The sequence below is a fragment of the Marmota flaviventris genome, chromosome 3 (assembly GCF_047511675.1).
Source record: "Marmota flaviventris isolate mMarFla1 chromosome 3, mMarFla1.hap1, whole genome shotgun sequence".
Classification (NCBI taxonomy): domain Eukaryota; kingdom Metazoa; phylum Chordata; class Mammalia; order Rodentia; family Sciuridae; genus Marmota; species Marmota flaviventris.
In genome coordinates, this window is record NC_092500.1 from 68,577,570 (window position 1) to 68,605,555 (window position 27,986).

Sequence of the window (27,986 nt, forward strand, 5' to 3'; positions counted from 1 at the left end):
TCAGTGTTAAGTGCCCTTGGGTTCAATCCCTGGTACCATCCCCCTCCCCCCCCCAAAAAAAGATATAATGGGGAAAACTGGAAGGTAGCAGAGTCTGAAAGCATTTGGGGGAGGGCTTAGTGTCCCAGAATTGGCTCGGAGCCTAACAGCGGTTGGATCGTGGAAGTGGCAGGCGAAGCCAAGGGCCCAATCTGCCTAATGGAAGAGTGGTTAGCCACTTCCTGAGAAGGGCTTCCCAGCGTTGTAACATTTTGTTCCCTCTCCCCTTTCCTCAAGTGTGAAATCCATCTCTAGATGATAGTGTCTATTTATAAAAGCCATCTCTGAAAACAAAATTAGTTAATTGTATATGACTCACATTACTCAGAAGGACGTTCAATATAATGTTAAATGTTATTGCAAAAAAAAAAAAAAAACAGGGGGAAAGATTTTTCTTACCTTCATATCAGGACATGCTGCAAGGAGCAAGATCTGGAATGACAAGGGTTCAGGGTTGGGCATTAGGGGACTCCCATTTTTTCTCTTGAAGGGCACAGTGGAAAAGATGGGGGCATCTGCTACTGAGTTGCAGCTGGTACCAGCATCATGTAAGTGTTCACTGGGGTCACCTTTCTGTGCACCCTATGAAGTAAAATGCCTTTAGATGAGGACTGTGGGGCCATAAAGAGGCCAAGTACCTCACCTAAAGGAGCCCTGCTGATACAGTATTTGAACCCAGGCAGTTTGATTCCCAGCCTTGCTCTGAGCTAGCTGGGGAAGGAGAGCCACACAGTGAGAGCTCCAAAGAACTCACGCTCTGTCTTGGGCCCCAGGGAGCTGCCAGGCTTTGCTGAGCTCTCTGGCAGGATGGCGATGCAAAAGGATGCCAGCTGGCCCTGGAGCTGACTCTGACCCTAGCTGTGGCCTGACTACCATTCTTGCAGGGATGGAGGCGATGGCAGCCAGCACTTCCCTGCCTGACCCTGGTGACTTTGACCGGAATGTGCCCCGGATCTGTGGGGTGTGTGGAGACCGAGCCACAGGCTTCCACTTCAATGCTATGACCTGTGAAGGCTGTAAAGGCTTCTTCAGGTGAGTCTCTTACCAGGTTCCCCTGAGGGCAAGAGAAGATGAGCAAGATTTTCCCTTGAAGAAGACCCCTGCACTTTCCAATTCTCCTTCCTCATCGTGTCCATGGAACATGCCAGCCCTCACAGTCACTGGTAGCAATAGGGCTTTGGTGAGAGGTTTCTTCTTCCCACCTCCTCTCAGCTCCAGCTGTGGTCTCTAACCCCTCAGAAGTTGCTTTCCTAAGATGGTTGTGTTTCTGTCCTCTAGCCCTTGACCCAGACACCTGCACTGACTCATGTGGGTCTGTCCTTTTTCTCCTTGGTTGATGGATTGAAGCTTCCAAATCTAAAAGTCAGACAATGACTTTGAGGAAGCCCCAGAGCTTGGCTTCAGAGCTTACCTTCCCATCCAATCCAAACTGTTCCTTGGAACAAGGGAGAATGCACCCCCGGCTGGGCCACTGCGTCTGATTTGCACCCAGCTCCTTATCCATGGCTGGCTTGTCCCAGGTTGAGTGTATAGGCAGTGCCAGGAATGTACCAGCACTCCCAATTGGGTCAATCAGGGCTGGTGTCTCTTCCAGCAGCCTCTGCTCTTCTTGGGATTACAAGTGCAGACAATCTGGGGAAAGTGCTAGGAAGACTGAAGGATGCTTCTATCTAAAGGCACAGAGGGAAGATGGGAAAGTGATGGATTGTTTGGTGGAAGTGGGAACTATAAAAAATTAGCATTTGGCAAATATTAGAAAACAAGCAGCCAGAAAAATCACCTTGACTGGAGGTGGGTAAAGAGGAGAACGGGGCTCTAACCACCAAGAAAGGCAAGAGCAAATCGATTCTGGAAAAAGGACAGTATTCTGAGGCCCACCTGGCCCCTGCCTGAACTGACAAACTCACCTGACCTTGGGGGCAGAGTAAAGCCAAGTGCAGGGCCCTTGTGTGGGACTCTCCTCCAGCTCCCCACTCACCTACCCTCTGCCCAGGAACCAGCAGGCCCAGGGTTTCATGGCCCTGAGCAGTTGCTGGGCAGCAGGGTTTCTGTGGGTGCTAATTGCCTGTTTGGCCTGGCACAGGTTGCCGGCTTGCCTTCCTGGCAGGCTGTTCCCCAACTCGGGGAACCAGACCAGCAGCATCACTGGCTCTGGGTCCTGTTGCCACATCTGTCAGTCCTTAGGGCGGAAGCCCACACTTCCCCTAGGTGGGCCTTCCAGAGCTTGGGCCCTTTGTACTAGGTACTACCTACACCCCTTCCTGCCAGGGGCTGTGAATGGGGGGGACTGCCTTGGAAGAGATAATTGAGGGGTCTAGGTCCACACTTGAGAGCCGCTTCCTGGCATGCAGTCAGTCAGGAAATCATGGGCTGCAGGGCTGGCTGGTGCCATTCATTGTATGTCCTTGCTCAGATAACTTGACTTCCCTGTGTTTCAGTTAACTGATTATATGTGTGTATTAATATCTGACCCCTCAATGATACAAATTTAATCTGGAAATTAATGAGATGACTTATATAAAAGTGCTTTGAAAAATACGAATCTCAATATAAGGATATAATTTTTGAGCCTGATGAGCCAATACTGATGCCCTTAAGCATCCACTAATGTCTCCTTGGCCATTCATTCTCTGGCCATGCTCCTTGTGTTTTGTTTTGTTTTCACTCACTTCTTCACCAGATTTGAAAAGACATTGGGTAGGAGCTGCCAAAATGGAGATTCTCACCAAATAGCATATGTCACCAATCTGTAAAGAAAATGTCCCCAACAGCTCTTTGGGCTGCTTGTTTAATTTATGAAGCTTCTACCCCCAAATCACCTGACTCTTTCCATCTCTCTCTTCCCCTGGGATCCAGCTCTCAAAATGGAGCCCGTAGGTGATCACTTGTTGGATTATGACATATTGGAGGTCTGTTCCTCACTAGGGTAGCTCTAACTCCCATGTACCTGTGGTTGCTGCCCTGGGATAGAACACTGAATGCAGGAACCTCAGGATAGGACTGTGTGAGGCCTCCAGATGGTGAGAGGACTGGTCCTGACATGCCCAAGGCCAAGTGTGGGAGATGGCAGAATGGACAGGGGTGCTACATTTGCACATGCATCACATGCATGTCACTATAGACCAACAATACAATTGTTTTGCTTGAGAGCACATAACCTCCTCAGCCCTTCTAGACTGGACCCCTTAGGGTCTGCTGCTAGCTGATTACTACCACCACTGCTTTCAGGGGCTGCCATTGTGGGGAGCAAGTTGCTTTTGTCTTGTTACTCTTCTCTCTACCTTCTAGCTTCACTCTCCGTGTCTTGGTGACTAAGCCAGGCTGCACTTTTTAAAGAGGCAACAACATCTCTTGCTGGGCATGGTGGCTCACACCTGTAATCCAACAACTTGGGAGGCTGAGGTAGAAGGATAATAAGTTCAAGGCCAGCCTCAGCAACTTAGACTCTATCTCAAAAAATACAAAGAAGGGGGCTGACATGTAGCTCAGTGGTAGAGCACCCTAGGACTTAATTCCCAGGAACACAAAAATAAATAAATAGCCAACATCTTTGAGTTTGTCTTGAATATTGTTTAATCTACAAATAAAAGTAAATAAATAAGCCCACAAACACACAGATATACATACAGCTGATCTTCCTTATTTGTGGATTTGTGCTTGAAAATTTGCCCACTTGCGGGCTGGGGATGTGGCTCAAGCGGTAGCGCGCTCGCCTGGCATGCGTGCGGCCCGGGTTCGATCCTCAGCACCACGTACAAAGAAAGATGTTGTGTCTGCCGATAATTAAAAAATAAACATTAAAAAAATTCTCTAAAAAAAAAAAAAAAAAAGAAAATTTGCCCACTTGCTAAAAGTTACCATAATCAGTACTTGAAGTACTTTTATGGCACTTACGGATCTGTGCAGAAATGAGTCACCTGATGCTATTTCAGTTCTCATACTATAAACAAGTGGGGTTTTGTTTGTTTGTTTGTTTGTTTTAGCAATTCACTTAGTGCTATATCTTTTTGAATTCTTTGTTTTTGGTGATTTCAGGACTTAAAATGGTTCCCACACACAGCGCTGAAGTGCTGCTAAGTATTTTTAAGCACAAGAAAGCCATGAAGTGTCCTAAGGAAAGATCACGTATGTTAGACAAGCTTCCTTCAGACATGAGCTGTTGAATGTTGGCTCAATATTAATAAATCAACTGTATATTAAGTAAGGCACCTTTAGACAGAAAGTACATGTAAATCAAGGTTCGTCAGTTGATGAAAATGTGACCAGCACCTAACCCAGTATTTCCCCCAATATTCACTAACCCAGTGTTCACAGTGACTTTATAGATCATAATGACTGTGAATAACAAGAATTGATTTTATCTCCATCATGTCCCTTCTTCCCCACCCCCTTTGCTTCTCCTCCTTTGCTTTATTCAAACTTTATTTGGAATTTTTTCACATTAGCCAGTTCAGATAGTTGCCTAAGAATCTTGTTGTCACTTTTGTCTGTTTATGCAGTTTGGGTCCCAGGAAGTAGCTGGTACCTTCTCTGTGTCAGGCACCCCCTCCTCAGGGACTCAAAGATGAGTGACACCAAGTCCTTGTTCTTAAGGAGACTCAACCCTTATCATGGAAACTCTTGGGAAACATTGCTTTAATGGTGGGTCACTGGCTGGTTTCCAAGCTCTGGAGACTGGCCATCCTATTTGATCATTTTAGTGTTTGGTTTAGCTTCTAAGATAGTCAAGCTAAATTGCTCTAGGAGCTAGTTCATCCCAAGCTAAGTCCAAGTCTCAACCTAATCAAACCAAAGGGCAATAATGAAGATTAGAAGATTGGACCATTGTTCTATTGATTTGTGGTCAGGAATTAGAGGTCATTGCTGGTCAATTCCTCCTGTAAGCTATTTCCTGTTGCATCTGCTTCCTACTCTTCTGGAGTATGTGGACTTTGTCAGAGAAAGATGATATTTCCAACATGAATAAAAGGTCTGTCCAGATAAGCTTGTAGATGGTTGAGAACTTCTTAGCTATGCGTTAACCAGAGCAGATAGCAAGAGGAAGGACAAAAATATGTAGATCTATTACAAATCATATATAGTGGATGATCCATATATATGGATGTAAATGAATCAAGATTGATGGTGAAGTCTAAGAGGTGATCTTGGGAGGTAGGTTGAGAAACAATTCATTGTTTGTCTCTCTATCTTGTCTTCTTCCTCCCTGTTGTTACCTCCTTAATTAAGACACTGTGAAGCTGTTTTCTGCAAGCTCTAAGATAACAGGGTGGAGAAATATGTTCTTGTTTGCTAGCTCAAAGTCCTCAGGGACCTTGTTAATTACTGGTCCTGTGGAGAGCAGGGTCTAAAAAGCAGACTGGTAAGTATCCAGAAACATGAGGAATGTTCTAGCTTTCAGGAAGTTCACCCAGTTGATAGGTGTAGCTCTTTAAGAATGTTGACATGGGGGCTGGAGTTATGGCTCAGTGGTAAAGTGTTCCCCTAGCATGATGCATCAAGCACTGGATTCGATCCTGAGAACCAAAATGTAAAATAAAGATATTTTGTGTCCACCTAAAACTAAAAATAAATATTATTTTTTTTTTAAAAAAAAAAGGAATGTTGACATGAAGGGAAACACAGAGAAATAGGGCAAATTTCCAGGTAATTAAAACCCAAAGTGCTTGCAGGCAGCAGAGGAAATAGGGAAAAAAAATTTTAGGAAAGGCCACACAGAGCATTCCATGGGCATAAGTAAATGGCTCACCAGGAAGTCATTGCTACTGGAAAGAACCCTGTCCAAGTCAACTGGTCTCCCTCCTCAGGTGCTCCAAGATGTGGTTGAAAGAGGATGAGCACAGTTAGCTATGAATGGCACAAGGGTAACCTGCAAAAGCCTGGGAGAACATTTATCTGGAAAGGAAAAGTCACTAGCGTTGTCAAGAAAGAGTTGCAAAGATATGAAGAATATCTCATAGTTCCTTTTGGTCATTGTTTTATTTCTTTAGGAATTTAGCCCTTTAATCTGAGTTCATTTTCATGAATTCACCCTCAGCATGCTCTGGGGATCCTCTCTGCTTGGGCAATGTAGGGCCAGTGCAACATGTGGCCAGATGTTACCCAGCACTTCCAAACCATCCATCTAGGGACTGCCTATATTCCAATGGCTTCTTCATTCTCGAGAAGTCCTTCAAACAACCTCTGCTCCTGCTTCTGGACTTTGCGGGAGTTGGAGGGGGTCATGCTTTTGACCTGTGCTCCAGATTGAGAAATGGTACATTCATGATGAAAACCGTTGAATGTAAGACAAGAAGCTTTAGAGTTGAACAGATCTTCATTCTAATCCCACCTTTCATACTTATTAGCTGTAGGACATTAGCCAAGTTATTCAACTTTCCTGTGGCTTTTTGTTTCACTTGTAAAATAGGAATAATACCTTCCCCGAAGGTTGTTGAAGGTATTGGAGAGAATGTGTGAGTATTGATATAGAAGGCCTTCAGTGGAGATAGCTGGTATTCCTTGGTAGTGTCTTTGAGGACAGACTATCTGTTCCTCCCCTTCTCTACTATGGAAGCTCAGATATGAAGATGATGTGCTGGCAGGGGCCTCTGAAAAGAAGTCCCTGCACAGAAAGAATTAAATATCAGATATGAAAAAGGAAGAGGTGGCCCGGTGGGTTCTGGGAGACTGTCCTATCCATTAAAGTCTCCCTGGGAACTGGTTGGTGCTCAGTGGAACTAGGGAATGGTTACTGTAACCGGCACAAGGTCTGGGGCAATAAACATCAGGAGCAATGATGAATAAATATGAGCTTGGCGTGGTGGTACACACCTGTAATTCCAGCAACTGGGGAGGCTGAGGCAAGAGGATTGAAAGTTCAAAGCCAGCCTCAGCAATTTAGCAAGGCCTTAAGCAATGTAGCAAGACCCTGTCTCAAAATAAAATATAAAAAGTCTGGGGATGGGTCTGAAGCTGGGGCTCATTGGTAGTGCACTTGCCTGGTATGTGTGAGGCACTAGGTTCAATTCTCAGCACTGCATATAAATAAATTTAAAAAAAAAAAAAAAAAAAAAAACGTCTGGGGATGTGGCTCAGGAGCATTTAACTCAATCCCTGGTACTATCTATCTATCTGTCTCTATATCTATATATATGTATGTGTATATATGTATGTATATATATGTATGTGTATATATATGTCATATATGTCTGTGTATGTATATATATGTATATATATTTATATATATATGTGTGTGTGTGTGTGTATGTATATGTATATGTATGTATATATATATATATATATATATATATATATATATATATATGAAGCATCAATATGTTTTGAACCTCTTCTGCCTGCAGAATCCTGCTCTAGGAACTAGAGGATTGGTGTAGGACATGATGCCTGCTTCCAGGGTCTCAGATTCTCAATGGGATGGTTAAAATCTAACTCTCTTTAATCCCCTGCCAGCACTGCCTCCCATTGCCTCTCCCTGCTAGTTTCTCTCCCTTTCCTTTATTTGGTACTGACTTTGTCCAGGTCTGATCCTCTGTTCCTTTATTTAATCCTGATAATAACTCCCTCTGTAGGGCTGTTTCGTTTTACAGATGTGGAAACTAAGGCATGAGAGGTTAAGTAACTTGCCCAAGGTTATGCATTAGGGTTTAAACTACCTAGATCAATCAAGCCAAAGCCTGTTTTTCATTTTTAGTTTTGATATAGTTATGTTGGGAAAGGGTTTTTAAAAAGTGATGTCCATAATTTTTTTTTAAAAGCTAATAGTTCAAAAGTATATACAAGCAAAACCTAGGTTTTTCGCCCAACCCAATTCTCAAGTTCCCTACCTCCTCCCACAAGCTATTGCTGTTACCCCTTGTGTTTGCTTCTGGATTCTTTGCATGAAAATACAGTGTGTGTGTGTGTGTGTGTGTGTGTGTGCGCTTGCGCACGTGCATACATGTGACACATGCAGAGGAGTGATGCTGTCGTCACTGCTCTGCATCTTGCTTTCATCTACTAAAGAATATTTCTTCAAGCTTGTTCCCATTTTAACATTCTTAGTCATGCGGTGTTGTATTGAGGTTCTGTGGTGTAATAAGCAAGTCCTCTATGATGGGCATGTAGGTTCTGTCTGGTGTCTCCAGGCACTTTTGCAGTGTCTTGAGCCCAGGCCCTGATCTACCTGCAGGATGGACCCCTGGAATTGGATTTAATGTGTTAAAAGATCTGTGCAGGGCTGGGATTGTGGCTCAGTGGTAGAGCGCTTGCCTAGCATACGTGAGATGCTGGGTTCGATCCCCAGCACCACATAAAAACAAACAAATAAAATAAAGGTATTGTGTCCATCTATAACTAAAAATATATATATTAAAAAAAAAAGATCTGTGCATTTAACATATTTGGTTTATGTTGCCAAATTGCCTTCTAGAAAAGAGGTCTGAGCTCTTTCTCACAGTGTTAACCTTCCTTTAAAATGTTTTTTAAGTCTACCTGCTCAGAACCCCTTAATGCCACCACATATAAACCTGCCATGTAGACCCCTATCAGATGACATTGGTCTTTTTTCCCCTTTGATTATGCTTGACAAATAGAAATAGTCTGTATTTAGGGGATACAACTCAGTGTTTTGTTGTGCATATGCATTGTGTATTGACCACCATAGTCAAGCTAGGTGACATTTCTTTTTTTTTAATACTTATTTTTTAGTTATAGATAGAAACAATACCTTTATTTTATTTATTTATTTTTATGTGGTACTGAGGATCCAACCTAGGACCTCGCCATGTGAGGCCAGCACTCTACTGCTGAGCCACAATCCCAGCCCCAAGCTAGGTGACATTTCTATCACCTCACCCGAGTCTTTCATATCAGGGGCTCCATCCAGCTCCTGTGTCCTTACCAAGCATGGGATCTCTGTGACACTCAGCGGCAGCAGAGCCCACAGGGGGCATTTGACTCCACACTGCTGGCAGAGACACCTACATGAGCAGGGCCTTCTGCCCCAGGCTTGAGGCCCCAGCCCCCTATGCTTGACGCTTTCATGAACTTTCTGTCTTCCTCATGTTTTGATGAATTGGTTTCTGGCATGAGAATCGGTCAATGTCCTCTCTCACCCCTGGCTTTCTAGAAACTGTGTCTATATTTAGCTTTGTTGCACCACCCCTGCCCCCCTTCCTGAGCTGGGGTATAATTGCCAACCATCCAGGGGATGACAGGGTTCAGCTCAGAGAGCAGCCGAGGCATCAGGCTCCTGCGGAATCCCAAAGCTCTTGTTTCTCAAACCAAACCAGCTCAGCAATTAGTGTTGGGAGAAAGGCGGAGTAGGGTGTGGATCTGTAGGACAAAGCACAGAGCCAGGACTGGGCGGTCTGGCTGCCCTGACTCCTTGTGGGCAGAGACTAGATGACAGCCACATGTGTGGAAGTGGGAGGGCAGGATTGAGGGTGTAGCTCAGTGGTAAGGTGCTTGCCTAGCATGAGCAAGGCCTTTGGTTCAATCCCCAACACCACAAAAAAAAGAAAAGAAGGTGGAAGGACAGGGAAAAAGTTGGCCTCTCAGCCAAGAGGAGTGTGGCCCCACAAACATCCATATTGGACCAGACACATGTGAAAGGTCGCCCTGGGATCTGGGTCAGGATTCCATGAAGGACCCAAGGTTGGTTGCTGGAATCAGCAAGTGGGCTTTCTGTACCCTCCCTGAACATTGACCCCACACTCTAGAACATGTGTCCAATCTCCATCTTCCAGGCCTTCCTCTGGTTCTGCATTTAGAAGACCTGGTCACTGTATTTTTAAACAATGATAATAATAATTGAAAAGCACCAGAGATGGGGTGTGGCTCACTGATAGTGTGCTTGCCTAGCATGTGCAAAGCCCTGGGTTCAATCTTTAGCACCAAAAACAAAAACAAAAAACAAACAAACAAAAAACTTTCCATAAAATGTATAAGCTGCTTTTTTTGCATTGCCTAAAAAAGGGCCAAGAGGGTCGGAGTTGTGGCTCAGTGGTAGAGCGCTTGCCTAAAGTGTGAGGCACTGGGTTCCATCCCCGGCATCACATAAAATAAACAAATAAAATAAAGGCATTGTGTCCATCTACAACTAAATTTTTTTTTTAAAAAAGGGCCAAGAGCACAGGCTATATTCTTCCCAGTTCTAGTCCTACTGTGATATTGTGTGCCTGCCCCTAGAAAGTGCCAGAACTTTATAATTCTCCTTCTCCTCCCTTCCCTCTTTCTCTATCTCATTTTCTTCCTCTTCCTTCCTCTCTTTATCCTTTGTAATACTCTTGAGTTTCATACTACACTTTGTATAGTGTTTTCTGTTAACCCAGCTCTGTAATCCTTGTATTCCTAACCCAGCCTCAGTAGAGTCCATTCTTGCAATAAGGTGAAGTTTGGCTGAGTGGCTACCTACAACGTCTTCTGTGTGGAAGCCTGATATTGGGCTTCAGGTTTAAAACTACATGAGAACAATTTTTTAAAAAGAGTGAAGTGCCAAAGTCTCTTTTCAGGCAACCTCGCTTTTGGAGGCTATCCCCTGGTGAGGCTCAGAGGCAGGCTCCCTAAAGCCCAAGGAAGGACAGGGGAGCCTCTGAAGGGCTCCAGATGCCCCCTTTTGGGGTCTCAGCAATCTCTCAGCCCTAGCTAGGGACAGATGGGGCTTTGACTCAGGTCACTGGCCAGGCCAACAGCCCGCCTGTGAGCTCTTCTTGGTGCCCATGGCCCTAGAAGCTTCACAGGAAGAGGTCAGAGCCAGACAAGACAGTGGGTGGAGGACAGAGTGGTTCCTTGGACCCCTGGGCTAAATGCCTGGTTTTGAAGAAAAAAAAAAAAAAGGAAATGAGAGTTTTCTCTGAATTAGAAATGTTTGGTCTTTGAGTGGGTTTAGAGAATTGTGGGCATTTGTGGTAACAGGTGAAGCCTCAAAAACCACTGAGTGGAAGGAGGGAAAGGAGCGAGGGAGGGGTGCCCGTCCTGCAGTAGAGCCAAGCCTGTGGTGGTGGCTGTCTGATCTCTGGGTAGCCCAACAGTTTCCATATTCTGCTGTTGCTCAGGAAAGAACTATCCCTGCAATCGGGGTCTTGAGGCTAAGTTGAAAAGTTGGACAGTGGTGGACAATGGCTCGATATTGTATCACTCTCTGGGCAGTAACTACAGGACAGGCTGGGCCATAGCTGGGCTGGGCATGGATCTAAGGCACCCCTAATAGACTGGCACTGCTCCACCTCCCCTCACAACCCTGGGTCTGCTCCTGTCCCCTGGGGTAATGAGGGTCATCACAGAAGCATACCAGAGCTAGAGCTAGTGTCTAAAAACCAATAGCAGCTACTTCCTCTACCACTGGGTCCTTCTTGGTCTTGAGATGCACTCAAGGGCTTGCTTCCTGGGACTGTTTGCATGTGGGCTCAGTTTTACCCAGTACTTTGAGTTTCTGGAGTTGAAAATAATCCAAGAATCTGGAAACTGAGTCTCAGATTCCCAACTTCCAGATCTGAAAGCCTTAACTTTTGCTAAATAGTCTTATTGATAAGTTTCCTAACCTCAGTGGTCACATTAATTAAATGAAGGGGTCACACTAATGGTCTCTGGTCACCTGTGGATATGAGGATCTGTGACTAACTGGGCTGCTGCAGAGTCTCACTCCGATCTCTTCTCCTCCATCCCATGGCCAGATTGGTCTGGTCCCCATCTGTCTGTTTATTGGACCGAGTCTGTCAACTGATGAGTGTGATTGTCCTAAACCCCATATGTGTTCCAGGGAACATGATCAGTGAGTCTTTTTTTTTTTTAACCCAAGAATCCTAATTAGTGTCTTGTCATCTGGAGAGAATGATGCTACTTGCTCATCTTTGGGAGAGAAAGGGCTGGGACTGGGACTTTTTGAGGTTCTGTTATCTCCACACTCAGAAGTTCTCTGGAAGATGCTACTACTCACACACAAAAAAGAGATTCTGTCACCATTTTTCTTTAGCTAAATTTTGTCACCTTCCCTGGGGGAAAAAGTGGGGCCTGATCCTGTTGGGGCTGGAAGGCGTACATTGATTATAAGTTTTACCCATTCCTGAGCCCAGGCTCTTTGCAGTGTGACTTTGAAGTTCCTCTCATGAAATGGAGCCATCTTTCTCCACTCCTTGAATCTAAACTGATTGGTAACTTGTTTTGATCCATAGAGTATATGGACATTTTTGCGCAGAGCTATAAGCTAGAGGACTTCCACCCTCCCTCACTATGTGCATAAGCCTGGGCTGGCCTGCTGGGGGGTGAGAGGCACATGAAGGGATGGTGAGAAGCCTCTAGGACAGGGATAGGGAGAGTCTTTGAGGGAGGTGTTCTTTATGCAGCCTCCAAAGTCTACACGGTGTGGTTGGCATGGGAGAGAACATCAAATTAGGAAAATGAGCCCTCAAGCTTGCACAAGCAAGCAAGGGCATATGTGTGCATACTACACACACACACACACACACACACACACACTATCACACACAGAGAATATTCCATACTACACCCCACAGGGGAGGGCAGCTCCCTAGCTCAAAACTCTTTGGTAGTTTTCAGTTCTTATAGTTTTCCCTGGCTTCCTCTGCCTTCCAGGAGGCCATTGCTCCTACCTGCTCCTCCCTTTCTGGGCAAGCTGTTCAGGTGAATAGAGCTATGGTTTGGGGTTGGGCCTTTTCTCCCTTCTGTACGTTCCTGTGCACAAATCCATCCCTGGATCACAAGATGTCCTAGACACAGACATCTAGACTGTCCTAGTCACAGACCTCTAAACTCTAGAAGACTGAAAGCTGAGACTGGCATCCTTGCCTCTCATTAAAAGCCTCATTATGAGGGCTACTCTGCAGATTTTAGGGATTTAGAAAATTTTACTGGAAAAATTCACTTGTGTATTTCCTGTGTCATTTTAAAAAGAGAGGGGAACTAAAGGCTGTAAAAGTAAGTAAAAGCAATGATGAGAGCTAAGGAGGCAATAAATGAAGGAGGAGGGACTGGTTGGTACATGAAGCTAGGGCAGGGCATAGGGCACTGGGGTCACTGACGGTGGCCTAGGGGCTGGGATGGGCCCTGCATCCTGGAGGGGGGCAGGGGTGGAATGGACCTGGCAGGCTATTCATAGCCAGCACTAAGGAATCAGAAGGTCAGTGACCTAGTGCAGGCATGTGCTTTCTCTGCAGGCGGAGCATGAAACGGAAGGCGCTCTTCACCTGTCCCTTCAATGGGGACTGTCGCATCACCAAGGACAACCGACGCCACTGCCAGGCCTGCCGGCTCAAGCGCTGTGTGGAAATTGGCATGATGAAGGAATGTGAGTGCCTAGGGCGCGAGGCAGGGGTGGAGGCTGAACTGGAATCGCGTGAAGGCTTTGACCACTATCATGCAAGTTTTGCCTGAGAGTTCTGTCTGCCTTTTCTCTGTATGACCAGCTGCTAGGGTAGGACTGTTGGAGCGGTAGGGCCAAATGCACCAAGGAGCCCTTGAGCCTCTCTAGGTCCTGTGCTTTTGTCCTGAGACCCCTGGAGGATCCCTCAGAGTGAGCAGAGAGAGGGAGAGGGGGCACTGCTTTCATGACCCCCAGGTCACAGTCTTTCTCCAGGATATCATCATAGTCTCACTGCTCCCTATTTATTCCCTAGACCTAGAGGAAAAGATGAGGCTCAGACTTCTCTGGACTTTGGGAGGGAGAGCAGCTGTGGTGAGGAGGGGCAGGTGGTGGGGAGAAGAAATATGCAGAGCCTAGCAGGAAGGGGTCCCCACCCTGGCCTTCAGCCATGTAGGTCCTGTGATCAATCTGAGGGCTGGTGCCCTGGGAAGGCTGGGGGAAGATTCTGCTAGGTGAAGTACCAAGGCTCTAGGATGACCCTCACTTCCTATAGCACTTCCTATACAACTCTAGGGTTGGAGAAGAAGACCACCGTGGCTGATTTACAGGGATATTCTGACCCACCATTAAAAATAAGCCCTGGAGTAGGGCATAGTGGTACACACCTGTAATCCCAGCAACTTGGGAGGCTGATGCATTAGGATCACAAGTTGGAGGCTAGCCTCAGCAATTTAGTGAGATCCTGTCTCAAAATAAAAAATAAAAAGGGCTGGGATGTGGCTCAGCAGTAAAGTACCCCTGAGTTAAGTCCCCAATACCAAAAAAGAAAAAGAAACCCAAAACAAAAACAAGCCCTTGACTTGAATGCTGTTGAATTCAGCCAATGCTGGGAGAGGCTTGCTTATAGCGCCCCCTAGGCTGGAGCAAGGGGGCTAGACCAGCCCAGCCATAGGAGGCTGGTGCACTTTTTATTCTCACTCTACTCCCGCTGAGCACTCTGGTCTGCAGTTGGCTGGCAGACCTCTACCCCAGCCCCAGAACAGAACCCATGCCCTGCCAAGCTGTGGCCTCGGGAGTCTGGGGTGGGAGGTGGGCTTTCAAGCACAAGAATCCCAGAAGCCCTCCTGGCTTTGGGACCATTTTGGGGGTAGGTAAGGAAAGGTATGCCAGTAACAGCTGAGAAAGTAATAGGAAAGGCCTTAGGTGATGAGAAATGTCTTCCTCAATGGGAATAAAATTCACCATTGCTAGGAAACAGGCAGTGTTTGAGCCCTACCTTGGGCTTCCTCCTAGGCCTTGACTAAGGCTCATCACCTTGATCCCAGCTCCCCAGCCAACACTGGCAGCTCTGGGAGGAGTTTCCAGGCTGTGGTTCCTCACCCCTACAGGAGCGTGCAGGCCTAGACATGCTGATCACTCTACCCAGTCCGTGCCCCACCCCAGCTCCTGTGTTTATGCTGGAGAGAGTGAGAACATGCAGTCCCAAGGTCTGGGGACCTATGAGCCTTTGCACCCCATCTTAGTGAGGTCTGCTCTGTGGGCATAAACAAGGTGCAGCACCTGCCCTGCCTCTGTGAAGCACATTGCCCCTTCAGGGCAGGGAGCTTCAGCCACCCAAGAATGGCCTGGGCTCCATCTTGGCATTCAGTAAGACACTTGTCTCAGGAGTTAGGTCAACTTTGCTGATGGCCCAGGAGCCTTTGGCCTGTTCCTTAGGGAAAGGGGATGTCCTGTTAGCCTGTTAGAGGAGGAAGACAGAGATCCTCTGAAACCCAAAAAAGTAAAAACATCAGGATTAGGGTCAGAAAATAATTTAGTGGCTAGACTAGAATAGCATCCAACCCATGTCCCCTCCTAAACCCCTCCAGATCCCCCAAGGAGCACAGAAACTACAGTGAGGAGCAATACCAGGTCCCAGGAGCTAAATCAGGAGCCCCTGGTCATGAACACCACACCACATAGTGGGTCCAGTCATCCAAAACTGAATGCCCACACCAATCAGCTTTGTGCCTCTGCCTAGACCTGCCCTATGGAGCCCTGTGCCCTGTCCTGCCCACAAGCTCTTGTGCCTCCAGGGCAGGCGGCTGTACTGAGCTGTGGATGAGCTGTAGTTAGAACTGAAGCACTGGGCCAGCACAAGCCCATCTTTTTCACTGCCCTGAAGGGTAGGTTGTCCCCGAAGAGATTTAGTTCCTGCTCACGTCAGCTCAGCTGACGTGTGTCTGGGCCCAGAGTCCCTAGGTCAGAGTCCTAGGAGAGCTGTTCCCTGATTGGCAAGCTGTTGTCCCAGGGCCTAGCCTCCCTAAAACAATCAAGTGACTCAAAATTTGTAAAACCATAGGAAAGGAGCTAAAAACCCAGGCTCCCTTCTGGCCAGAGCAGATAGGTAGGCCCTCTACAGAGGAGACATAGAAAGGGAAAGGGGGTGAAGATAGAAATTAGTGGTTTTTTTTCTATTTTTTTTTTTTCCTGGGAGTTGGGGAAGTACTGGGGATTGAACTCAGGGGCACTCAATCACTGAGCCACATCCACAGACCTATTTTGAGTTTGATTTAGAGACAGGGTCTCACTGAGTTGCTTATCACCTTGCTTTTGCTGAGGCTGGCTTTGAACTCTTTATCCTCCTGCCTCAGTCTCCCAAGCCTCTGGGATTACAGGCATACACTGCTGTGCCCTGCTTTGATTTTGTTTTTGAGAAAAATGAAAAAGAAGGTTTATTACTTTGCTAGCAAAGGAGAAACACAGGGAACTCCTGTCCCAGAGGCTGTGATTCTGCCCATCAGCAGGAACAGGGTGCTTTGAAAGAGCTCATTTAAAGGCTACCTTCCACATGTTCTCTGTTGGAGTTGTAATTCATGTGTTAATTTGGGAGATAGTCATTTCTGAGGTCTTCTGGTACCATCCCCAAAGTCTGGGTTACTTTATTCCTATGGTGAGTGTGTACTCAAATACAGATAAATCTCCCTAAATGGGGGAAAAAATCCAATTTATCCTGAGATTAGGGAGGAGGAGAGATTAGAGAGGAGCAAGGAGAGAGGAAGAGAAAGAAACATGTTCATTTAAAAAATCAGTTGCAGGGGGGCTGGGGTTGTAGCTCAGTGGTGGAGCGCTTGCCTCACGTATGTGAGGCACTGTGTTCAATTCTCAGCAGTGCATATACATAAATACAATAAAGGTCCTTCAACAACTAAAAAAAAAAAAAAAGTTTAAATCAGTTGCTGGGCTGGGAATATAGCTCAGTTGGGAGAGTGCTTGCCTTGCATGCACAAGGCTTTGGGTTCAATCCCCAGCACCACACAAACAAACAAACAAACAAATAAATCAGTTGCAGTGGCAGAGCAGCAAGGGCTATATTCAAAGCATAAAGTGGACCACTGTTACATTTCCCCACTGTGAATTCCTGCATTCCATTTCTATGGGAAAATGGGCAACAACATCTCTAAACTGCTTCCTTCTGAAAGGGAGCAAAGTTAAGGGAAGTAACCCAAAGTTCTTGTTCTCTATCATGTGGGATATGGACGTTTAAGAGTATTCAATATCAGAGCAGTCCAGAGGTCCACAGTGGCAGATGGCAGGTGACTGGACAAGGCATACATAGGACAGGGATCATGCTGAGACAACTATAAACAAGACAGCAAAGATTACTTTTTTGTAAACAATTGGCACAAAAACAATTAGTATTTCAGCCAGTCTCTGAAAACCATGAAGACAGTAACTCATGGTCATGTCAGTGAAAAATAGATGAAGTTTATGGATATAGAAGATTAGTAATATTTGTAGGTCTATGAGATCAGGATCAAATCAACTCAGGACAAACATGAGTTCTTTGTGATCATTATTATTATGCATTCCCACACAAGAACCCTTCCTTTATAGCCTCCAGCTTTACTCACTCTTGGTAGGGCTGACACAAGTATACATCTTTAGTTATATATAAAAAAACATTGTTTTTCCTTTTAAATGTCCATGTAGGACTGTGCTTAGGCTAGGAACAAGATCAGTTTTGACCAACTTGGTCTTAAATACCACTCTCCTGCCAGGTATTTAAGACCAAGTTGGTCAAAACTGACCTTGTTCCTATCTACTCTTAAGGGTCAGCTGAGATTCCTCAGAGGTCACTCTTGGGGATGTGTGCAAAGCCTCTTGGCTCCTTTAGCAGAAGCCAGTGTTTATTGATACAAGATACTGTGTCAGACATGCATTTTCTTCTTAAACTCTTACAACAACCCCTAAATATGTAAATACTTTTATTTTTTTTAATAGCTAAGAAAAGCCAGTCATGGTAGAGCACACCAGTAATCCTAGTGGCTCAGGGGAATGAGGCAGGAGTTCAAAGCCAGTCTCAGCAACTTAGCAAGGCCCTAAGCAACTTAGTAAGACCCCGTCTCTAAATACAAGATAAAAAGGGCTGAGGATGTAGCTCACTGGCTAAGCACCCCTGGGTTCAATCCCTGGTACAAAAAAAAAAAAACTAAGAAAGATTGAAGGAATTAAAATATGCCTCTGAGCTAATAAGATGATGGTATCAACGTTCAACATTCATTCTAACATAGGTCTGTCTGCTTCCAAAGGCCAGGCTTACGGGGTCCACCCCAGGGCAGCCTCTCTGGTGCTTCTAATAGTCAGAGCTCTCTCCATTTTACCTTTCCAGATACTTCCTGCGGACAAGCTAAAGAGAGCTTTGTCCCCACCAAGAGTCCTCTTCTTTCTCTTCCAATTCTTGTTGACTGTATGTCCTTGGAACCCAAGACATTCCATAGTTGAGCTCTTGCATGTTGCTTATTCTATACTCATCCTACACAGAACCACCTATTATGTAAACCTCAGTTTTTTTTTGCAAATATATATGTTTTCTCTCCAGTGTTAGCACAGTGCCTGGCACATAGTAGGTGCTCAATAAATCTGTGTTGAGAACAATTTGGTGGCTAAGCTGGAATACAGCTATATTCAAAGCATAAAGTGGATGATTGTTACATTTCCCCAGTGTGAATTTCTACAAACAGATGGAGTTTATCAATGTAGGAGGTTAGGAAGATTTGTAGGTCTGAGATCAGGCTCAACTCAACTCAGGACAAACATGCAACTCCAGAGTCCTTTGTGATTGTTATTATTTGGCACTCCCACCCAAGAACCCTTCCTTTACAGCCTCCAGCTTTACTTACTTATTATGGGTTGCATCCAACCCATGTCCCCTCCTAGACCTCTCCATGTCCCCACATGAAGCACATAGCTCCACACTATACTTCTTAGGTCTCTATATCGCCACTTGTCTATAGAAGCCAAAAAGATTATTCCAAACCTGATATTGTCTCTGTCATTCATTTGGAAAAATATTTTGTCCACTTCCTTTGATACCCATGGCCATCGTGAAATGTTTTTAAATCATTTATGTTTGCGGATCTGACTTCCCAACTCGAGTCTAGGCTTTGTTGACAGAGAACATGGCTTACAAGGAAATAACTTGCACAAAGTCACATCTAGCTAGGAACTTGGGAGATGTTAAAAAAGCTGTTGAGCAGCAGTGTAGTTTTCACAGTGTTTCACAATGAGCAGGGACCAAAGCTCATAGCTTTATTCACTGGAGAGCCCCTCAAATGCAGCTCTTTCAGACCTATTTACCCTTATTCTAGCTCAGTGGCTTTTCTCTTCAAAACGTGTCTCTTGCCAGGAATGGAGGCACTTGCCTGTAATCCCAGTGACTCAGAAGTTTGAGGCAGGAGGATCACAGGTTCAAGGACAACTTCAGAAACCAATGAAATTAATAACCCCTTTAAAAATTATTTCATAAATCATAATAGTATCTGTATATGTGAGAGGCTTATGGCTTATTCAGTCCCTAAACTACATGGCCTTGTGGGAGGGAGGTTCCTGGATTGGGCACCTTGGGTAAAACAGAGTTTCTTAGGTTTCTTTGTCTAGTCTCCCACTCGCCCAAAGATGGTGGCTGCTATCTGAGGCAATAGTTGGGAAGAACACTGTTTTAGAGTTAACCATGAATCCTTTTTGTCTTTTTAAAGTAAGCCATTGACATTCTTTGCTACTTTATTGAATTCTTTATACTCTTCAGATGGATTGGAGCACCTTGTTTGTCAGAATTGATGGCTGAGAGCCAGAGTCCTACTGAGCAGTCATAGCTGGCTAAGCTCAGAGGCAGTATGGGGTTATGATTATAGCCATTGACTCCAGAACCAGACTGCCCAGGTCTGAACAGCAGCTCTACCATTTGTTAGCTGTGTGACTTGAGACTCGGTTCCCTCTTCTGCAAAATGGGCATATTAATAGTGCCTGCCTTTAAGGATTGTTAAGAGAGGACTAAATATATATAAGTGCATGTACAAAAAGCACTTAGAACAGTGCCTGGTATACAAAAAGAAATTATGTATGTTATACATTACTATTAATGCTATCTTTTTATTATACCAGACTTGATTGCCAAGATTTCTAGCTCCCAACAGATCAGAAGTAACACTGGAGGGAAGAAAAGCACACTTCTAGAGGCAGATACTGACAAGAGGAGGCAATGCATAGCTTAGCAGAAAGGCAGAGACCAAGCTGTGAGAAGGAGCACAACACTCCAAAGCGCACAACCCTGAGGTCATGACCTTGACCCGAATGTTCGAAGAGTATTCAGAATGAGGTCTCTGAATCATTGAGAAAAGGTTTTAGGATGTACAAGGATGCCATTACAAGATAGTCTTTCTGAAAAATATTTCAATCACAATTATTTAATCAGAGTTTAGCTTCGCTCAGTTATGCAGTGGCCAGGTGTGCCATGTGTGCCATTTCCAACATTTCAGGGGATGTATGACTTGATGCATTCCTTACTGTCCTTCCCCAAGCCCAGGAAAATGACTTGCACATAGTAGGTGCAGTCTGTGTTGATGTGCTCAATGTTTGGTGTCAGACTTTCTGGCAAGCACCATGGCCAGAAAGCCCCTCTGGTTGAGCCTGTGTTGGGAAAGGCAAGAATTCTAAGACAGGGCCCCTGCCCTTAAGTAAACTACAGTCTAGTGAAGGAGACTTTCACTTCTTAGGTTTTCTCTATAGGCATTTATTAAAACCTATACTAACCATTAGTATTAAAGAATGGAAGTTGAAGCCTGGCAACATGGCTGATGCATGTAATTCTAGTGGCTCAGGAGGCTGGGGCAGGAGGATTGCAAGTTCAAAGCCAGTCTCAGCAACTTAGCAAGACCCTAAGCAACTCAATGACACCCTGTTTCTAAATAAAATATTTTAAAAAGAGCCAGGATGTGGTTCAATGTCTAAGTGCATTGAGTTCAGTCCCTGGTGCCAAAAAAAAAAAAGAATGGAAGATGATTAGGGGTCAATGTGAATGGGAAAGATTAAATATGTGTTAGCCACAAGAAATGAGAGCACAGTGCAGATCAGGGCAGTCAAAAAAGGAGGGTGTTAAGCTGGGCATTGAGAAAGTGATAAAACTTATACAGCTACTGGGGAGGGAAGACCCAACTGGACAAACATCCAGCACAGGTGGAAATTCAGGGGGAGGTGTGCGCAGGTCATGTTCACAGGTCAGCAATGCCAACATGCCTACAGCAGAAGCAGTGTCCAGAGGTGCTGGGAAATGAGGTTGGAAAGTTAGAAAGAAGCCAAATCTTGGAGATCCTTGACTTTGGTTTGAGCCTGGTAAGCAGGAAGGAGCTAAGAAACATTTCTAAGCAGGAGAATAACATCATAGAATCACAGGAGGGATGCCAAAGTCCATTAAGACTGAGAAACATGCCTGTGGATATCCACAGTGTGCCTGGCAGAGCCTGGCCTCCTTAGTTCTGATCACATTACCCCCTTTATCCACCCTTCAGATGAGCAAGAAAGAACAGACACCTAATCTGGGATTCCCCAGGCCAGGGCCTTATATCCTGCCTTTCCCTGCTCTGCTCCTTTCTCCCCACCCTTCTTGATCTCTTAGAGTCTGAGTAGACACCCTCTGTGGGAGGAGATTGGCAGCTCTGGGTGGTTGAGTCAATCACCTGGGCATGGCCTCCTCCCAGCCCTCCTCTTGGTATGGCTTACCTCAGCGTGAAGGGAAGGCTCCATCTTTTGCCATAGGCTTACTTTTCCTGCTATGCCTGTGGCCCTGGTTGTATCTTCCCACCAGCCTTAGGTTCTTCTTCAGGCCCCACCAACTGCTCTCATTATCCCCTTACCTAGGGGACCTGGGTCAATTGGCCTTTCTTGAAGCCTGGAACCCATCCACTCTGAGGTTATTGATTCTTTCCCTGCTCTTGTGAAACTCCCCAGCACTGTGGGCAGATACCTGGCAGCTCCAGTGAAGAGCAAGTAGCTACAGGATGCCCCAGTGCCCACTCCTGCCATCAGCGCTCTGCAAGCCCTGGCCAGGAGGTCTGTTTGCCTGGCTGTTGTGCCAGGCATCCCTGCTACAGCCCCACCCTCCAGGGCAGCCATCCCAGCACAGTGTGGCAGGTCATCCTTGCCCAAACCTGCAAGTGACAGAGGGTCTCATGGCCAGTCACCCACTAGCAACTTGGAGAGAACATCCCAGATTAGAGATGTGAGGTGTCAGCCTTCAGAGACTCTAAGAGAGCTCAAAAACTTCCTTAAGTAGAAATATCAAGACTGGACAGACTGGAAGATGGGTAGTTTTGCAGATAACCAAAGAAGTTGGTCAGGGTAGACCAGATGCCTGAGTTTCCTGCTGGGAAATGGATGTGAGAATGACTATGAAGAGGGATCTTTTTGGCATCTCTTATCATCCATCACTCCAACTGTGAGTGTCCACACAGTTGTTCATTCACTGTAACGTTACCTTCATATCTCTCTTCTTCAGGACCATAGGCCATGGGATGGGAGGGTGGAGGAAGACTAATGCTTCATGAGCACCTGCACAGTGTCAGCCTTGCATCTGGGTCCTAAAACTCCCCCACCTACACACACACACACACACACACACACACACACACACACACATTATGGAGAAAATAACAAGAAACAAGTTATATGGTCCAACTTCTCATTCTATAAATGGAAGAACAAAAGCCTAGAATTGTTTTTTAGGGTACTGGGATTGGGGGCACTCAACCACTTAGCCACATCCCCAGCCCTTTTTTTGTATTTTATTTAGAGACAGGGTCTCACCGAGTTGATTAGTACCTCGCTATTGCTGAGGCTGGCTTTGAACTCGTGATCCTCCAGTCTCAGCTTTCCAAGCCGTTGGGATTACAAGTGTGCGCCACTGCACCTGGCAAAAGCCTAGAGTTTGAGCAGTTTGCTAAAGATCCCACAACTTGTTCTTGGGAATCCAGACTCCCTAATGCCAGCCCATCTTGCCTCCCAGATCCTCTTTCTTCTTCTTGGATGTCCTGCCTTTTCATCAGAGCTAACCTAATTTATTTCCATATTGTGGCATTGGAGCCCCAGGGAGCCCCAAGTGTGAGGAGACAGCCAGTTCCTCCCATGCTGGTCCTTTAATACTGGATGAACATTTCCTGGAGGAGCTGTGGACCAGCCCTCCTGACTCCCCTTCCTGCTCCCACAGTCATACTGACAGATGAGGAGGTGCAGCGCAAGCGGGAGATGATCCTAAAGCGGAAGGAGGAAGAGGCCTTGAAGGACAGTCTGCGGCCCAAGCTATCTGAGGAACAGCAGCACATCATTGCCATCCTGCTGGACGCCCACCACAAGACCTATGATCCCACCTATGCCGACTTTGACCAGTTCCGGGTATGTCCTCCAGCCAGGGAGTATGAGCAAGAGCTAGTGGAGAACCAGAAATGAGCTGGGCTGGGAGCAGGAATGGGGGGCCATGGGCCTGCTGGCATGGAATCAGGGAAGGGACAGAAGCTGCTCTGCCCCTCTGGCATTGGGAGGCCTTCCATTCCTGTAGATCTTCCTTGAAAGCATTGCTGACAGAGATCAGGACCAAAACAAAAAGGCATTCCTGAAAATAGGGGCCTCTGAGACCCCATCTTTCCCTTCCAGCCTCCAGTTCGAGACCATGAGAGAGAAGGGAGTTATCCTGCAGGGCATACTCCCAGCTTTTCCAGGAATTCCTCTTCCTCTGGCTCAGATCTCTACACCACCTCTCTAGGTAAGCCGGACTTCCCACCACTGCCAGGCCAACAGGGGAGGGGAGCCCACCCACCTGTCCTTGGGCTGCTGGATGACAAGAGGCAGAAAGCTCCCTACTGTGACCAGCATTTGCATACTGTGCACCACACAGTGTCCTCAAAACAACCTCATTTTCACAGAAGGGCACTGACTTGCATGGGGCCCATGCTGAGGGAGAGTTCAAGCTCTGATGCAGCCTGTGTGGAAAGGACCATCTGATTCATGCTCTTTCCTCTAAGCCAGGTTCTGGCTCCCTCCCTGGGGGTGACCTGATTCCTTTAAATGATGTTTTGATTCTGGGCTGTTTGGGGAGGTGAAATCAGAGTGGAAAGCAGACATGTTCCTGAGCTCTGGGAGAGCACTATAGCCCTGGAGGATCGGCCACCTCCAGTTCACCCAAGAGCCTGGGAGGCACAGTCTTTCCTTCTTATGGCCTTTTTATACCTTTCTCCTCATCCTCCTCCTCATCCTCCCCTGCCCTTGTCCTTTCTCCCTCCACCCCTCACCCAGCTCTGGTGTCCTCCACTTAGGGCCTATTTGAGGGCAGGGATAGAAACCCTATCTTCCCTCTGGATAACTACATCCCTTAGATAAGGAATTTTCAGACTCAGTGGATGGATCTGTGCATGGATCCAGAATAGATGGAAGGGGTTCCAGGGCCAGCAGGACAGAGGTAACAGTTGGAGCATACATTGTTAAAGGGCATTATCTATAAAACTTATTTTATGTATAATCTTTAATCTTCCTGAGCCAAGAAAATTACCATTAACATTAGGAAGTATCTCTTCTTCATCTTTTTTTTAAAAAAACACATATGTTTGAAGGGAGGCTGTCACTATGGGATCCCTTGTATTCAGAAATGGAATTGTGCTCTAAGTCAGATCACTGCTTTTTTTTTTTCTCTTAATAGTATACGTATGTCAGGTGCAGTGGCACATGACTGTGATCCCAGTGACTCAGGAGGCTGAGACTTGGCGATTGCAAATTTGAGGCTAGCCTGGTCAATTTGGCAAGACTCTGTCTCAAAATATAAAGAACTGTAGATGAAGCTCAGTAGTAAAAGCACCCATGGGTTCAATCCCTAGTACTTCCAAAAAAAATTGAAATAGTATATTGTATCATATTTCCATGTCTTTCACTATTCATCTGTAATATAGTATTAGTATTTAAAGGCTGCATAGTATTCGGAGATATAACATATCTAAATCCCCTGCCACCTGGATAGCTAGATTATTTCCCAGCTTTTCAGAAGGATAATACTTTGCTTGTAGATAAATATTTACAGTTATATTCTGAATTCTTTCCTTATGGGGAATTCATGAAAGTGGGATTACTGGTCAAAAAGTACACTTAATTACAGACTTTGACCCCTATTGTCAAATAGCTTAGATCACCTGTACAAATGTACACCTGTAGCTCTGCATGATAATTGCCTAATTTTCTGTATCTTTACAAATACTGGTATCAACATTTAAACATTTGTTTGCAGTTTATAGGTGAATAGTGTAGATGTTCTACTTTGTAGTTCTTTCATCACTAGGGAGGTTGAACATCCCCCCCACACACACACACAAGTTGATTGGTCCCAAATTCATTTTTAATGGAGATCACAGAAGGGCACTGACTTGTACTGGGCCCATGCTGAGGGAGAGGCCAAGTTCTGATGCAGGCTGTGTGGAAAGGACCATCTGATCCATGCTCTGCAAAATCACGTGGTCTGCAAAATCATGGCTCAAGGAAGTCTTGTTTCTCTAAGTATTTCCAGCTCTTTGATTTTACTGCTTCACACCTCACACTGCTAGAAGAGACCAGAAGAGACCCAGAGGGAATCCTGGAGCTGCAGTGTGGCCTTTGGAGGGAGGCTGTCACTGTGGGGTCCCTTGTTGGCTTTGCTTCCAGGGCACATGAGGTCCTTGTAGGGGCAGGCAAGAGGGACCTGACCTGAGTATTCTTTTCTTGTGGGGAAGTATTAAGGATTAAACCCGGGATGCGTAGCCACTGAGCCTCATCCCCAGCCCTTTTTATGTTTTGAGACAGGTTCTTGCTAAGTTGCTTAGGGCCTCACTAAGTTGCTGAAGCTGCCTTTGAACTCACAATCCTCATGCTTCTGACTCCAGAGCCATTGGGATTACAGGTATGCACCACCATGCCTGGCTCTGGCCTGAGTATTCTTAAATAGTTCCTACTCTTTCCTCCTTTTCCCCAGACATGATGGAGCCATCTAACTTCTCCAACCTGGATCTAAGTGAAGAAGACCCAGATGATCCTTCTGTGACTTTGGACCTGTCCCAACTATCCATGCTGCCCCACCTAGCTGACCTGGTCAGTTACAGCATCCAAAAGGTGATCGGCTTTGCCAAGATGATCCCAGGATTCAGGTAAGAAGTTTCTGCAATGTCTGGGGATCAGTCAGAATCCTAGATGGAGCTAGAAGGTTTGGAGGTTACCAACCCACTGCTTCCCCAAAACAGAGATTGGGCTCTACCTCAGACCTCCAGAATCAGAATCATTGGTGGAGGCCCAGGAATCTGTGTTTTAGGAAATGTAGCCCATCCAGCACTGCTTTATGAGCCAGCAATACCAAGTTGTCATTTTTAATAAATATATTGGGAGATAACTACATCCATATTTATGTATATTAAATGTTCATTCTTTCCAAAACTTCACTGTGTATCTTGCTTTAAAATATATATATAATGTAGCTGGGTGCAGTGGTGTACACCTGTAATCCCAGAGGCTCAGGGGGCTAAGGCAGTAGGATCATGAGTTCAAAGCTGGCCTCAGCAATGGTGAGGCACTAAGAAACTCAGTGAGACCCTGTCTCTAAATAAAATACAAAAAAGGGCTGGGGAGGGCTGGGTTTGTGGCTCAGTGGTAGAGCACTTGCCTAGCATATGTGAAGCACTGAGTTCAATTCTCAGCACCACATATAAGTAAATAAATGAAATAAAGGTACACTAACAACTAAAAAAAATTAAAAATATTTTTTAAAAAAGGGGGCTGGGTATGTGGCTCAGTGGTTAAGCACCACTGGATTCAATCCCCAATACGAAAATAAATAAATACATAATAGGATCCTGTAAGCTGGAAAATAAGTCATTGTTGGACAGCTCTGGATGGAACTAACATGAACTGCCATTATTTGTTTTGTGGATCTCTCTGCTGCATACGGAAGCCATCAATTAGTTATTGTCTAAATTACCACATTGCCCTGCTTAATGGCAATGTATAGATGAGGATTGCTCTTCAGAATTAGGATGGAAGTCAGGTGCTTCAACGCTTTCCAGTTTGTTTCTGTGCTGAGACAACTCGCCCTGCTTTATTTTATGCCTCTCACCAACCCAAATGCCAGAAACTCTCCAATGCTCTTGCCCTGAAATTAATGTGAAAATTGTAAAGAAAAGAACGTCAGGGGGCCGGGGTTGAGGCTCTGTGGTAGCGCGCTTGCCTAGCATGCATGAGGCACTAGGTTCGATTCTCAGCACCGCATACAAATAAATAAAATAAGGTCCACCGACAACTAAAAATATTAAAAAAAAAAAAAAAAGAATGTCAAACAATGTTGAGACACTCTTGCCACATGCACATTTGGGTTGCCGCAACAGGAGCAAGGGCCACGCTGGCAGTCAGACAGGACAAGTGACTGAGTCTCCTGTGAGTCCCTGGGTTTAACCTCCAGAGCCTTCCCTTGGAACCAAAAACACATTCCATTGAACACAAGTTTCAACTCCCTCCTCCATGCTTCATGTTACTGTTTGCAAACTCCATCTCTTCCAAAGTCTTGTTTTGTGTAAATCGAGAAAAAACACTTCAAGGTGCCAAAGTCTACTCTGAAGCACCTGGCTTCCATCCTCATCTGCACAGGATTCATTCTTCCCTGCTCTAGTGGGGAGTTGGACAGATGGCCTGAGGCTCTCTCCAGAGGCTAAGTTTTGGTATTCTAAGTAGTGGCTAGGATTGTGCACATGGGAAACCATCCTGCAAGGAAATTACTCATTAAAATGCATCTCTCAGCACTATTCCTCTTCCCTAAGTGTCCCCAGCCTCCGTTTTTCTCCAGTGTCCTTTGGTACCTGTTCCTTACCTCCCCCTCAATTTTTCTCCCCAAGTCTGAGCTGAAGTCTGCCCTCTTCTTTTCAAGTCTTATCTTCCCTAGGGTTCGTTAGTCTGGTTCTGTAGTCATGGCTAAAGGGAGGTACATGTGAGCAGGTAATAGGGGTGCCAAACCATTGATACAAAATGTGTTAAACTCATCCTGAATGTCCTTGGGTTAACTTCTCTTTCTGTAGCGTGACTTGAGAAGTTTCAGAGCAGAATGTTTTTCCATATAAATGGAGCAGACTTTGGCAAGAGCATGGGGGGACACTGATGTGGACACACTGTGACCAGATGGAGAGGGTGCTGAGCTCAGATGGGAGCAACTTCCAGGGGCCAGTCAGGGCCAGTCCAGCAGCTCCCTGGTCTTTCTGGTTTCCATGCTAAGGGTTTTGATTTCTCAAGAAGTGGAAGAACAGTGGCCGTGGTCCCTGGTGGCTTTGATCTTGCTGCCTGTAGGCGG

The 27,986-nt window shown here is 45.7% G+C and overlaps 1 protein-coding gene across 1 annotated transcript in view; it reads left to right on the plus strand.

Moving 5' to 3' along the window:
- Positions 1–27,986, plus strand: part of Vdr (vitamin D receptor) — a 95,512-nt gene that overhangs the window by 59,128 nt on the left and 8,398 nt on the right. The window contains exons 5-9 of the mRNA XM_071609939.1: positions 924–1,071; positions 13,191–13,321; positions 22,857–23,041; positions 23,300–23,408; positions 25,635–25,806. Of these exons, the coding sequence (XP_071466040.1) occupies positions 924–1,071; positions 13,191–13,321; positions 22,857–23,041; positions 23,300–23,408; positions 25,635–25,806 (745 nt within the window). The remainder of the gene's footprint in view (positions 1–923; positions 1,072–13,190; positions 13,322–22,856; positions 23,042–23,299; positions 23,409–25,634; positions 25,807–27,986) is intronic.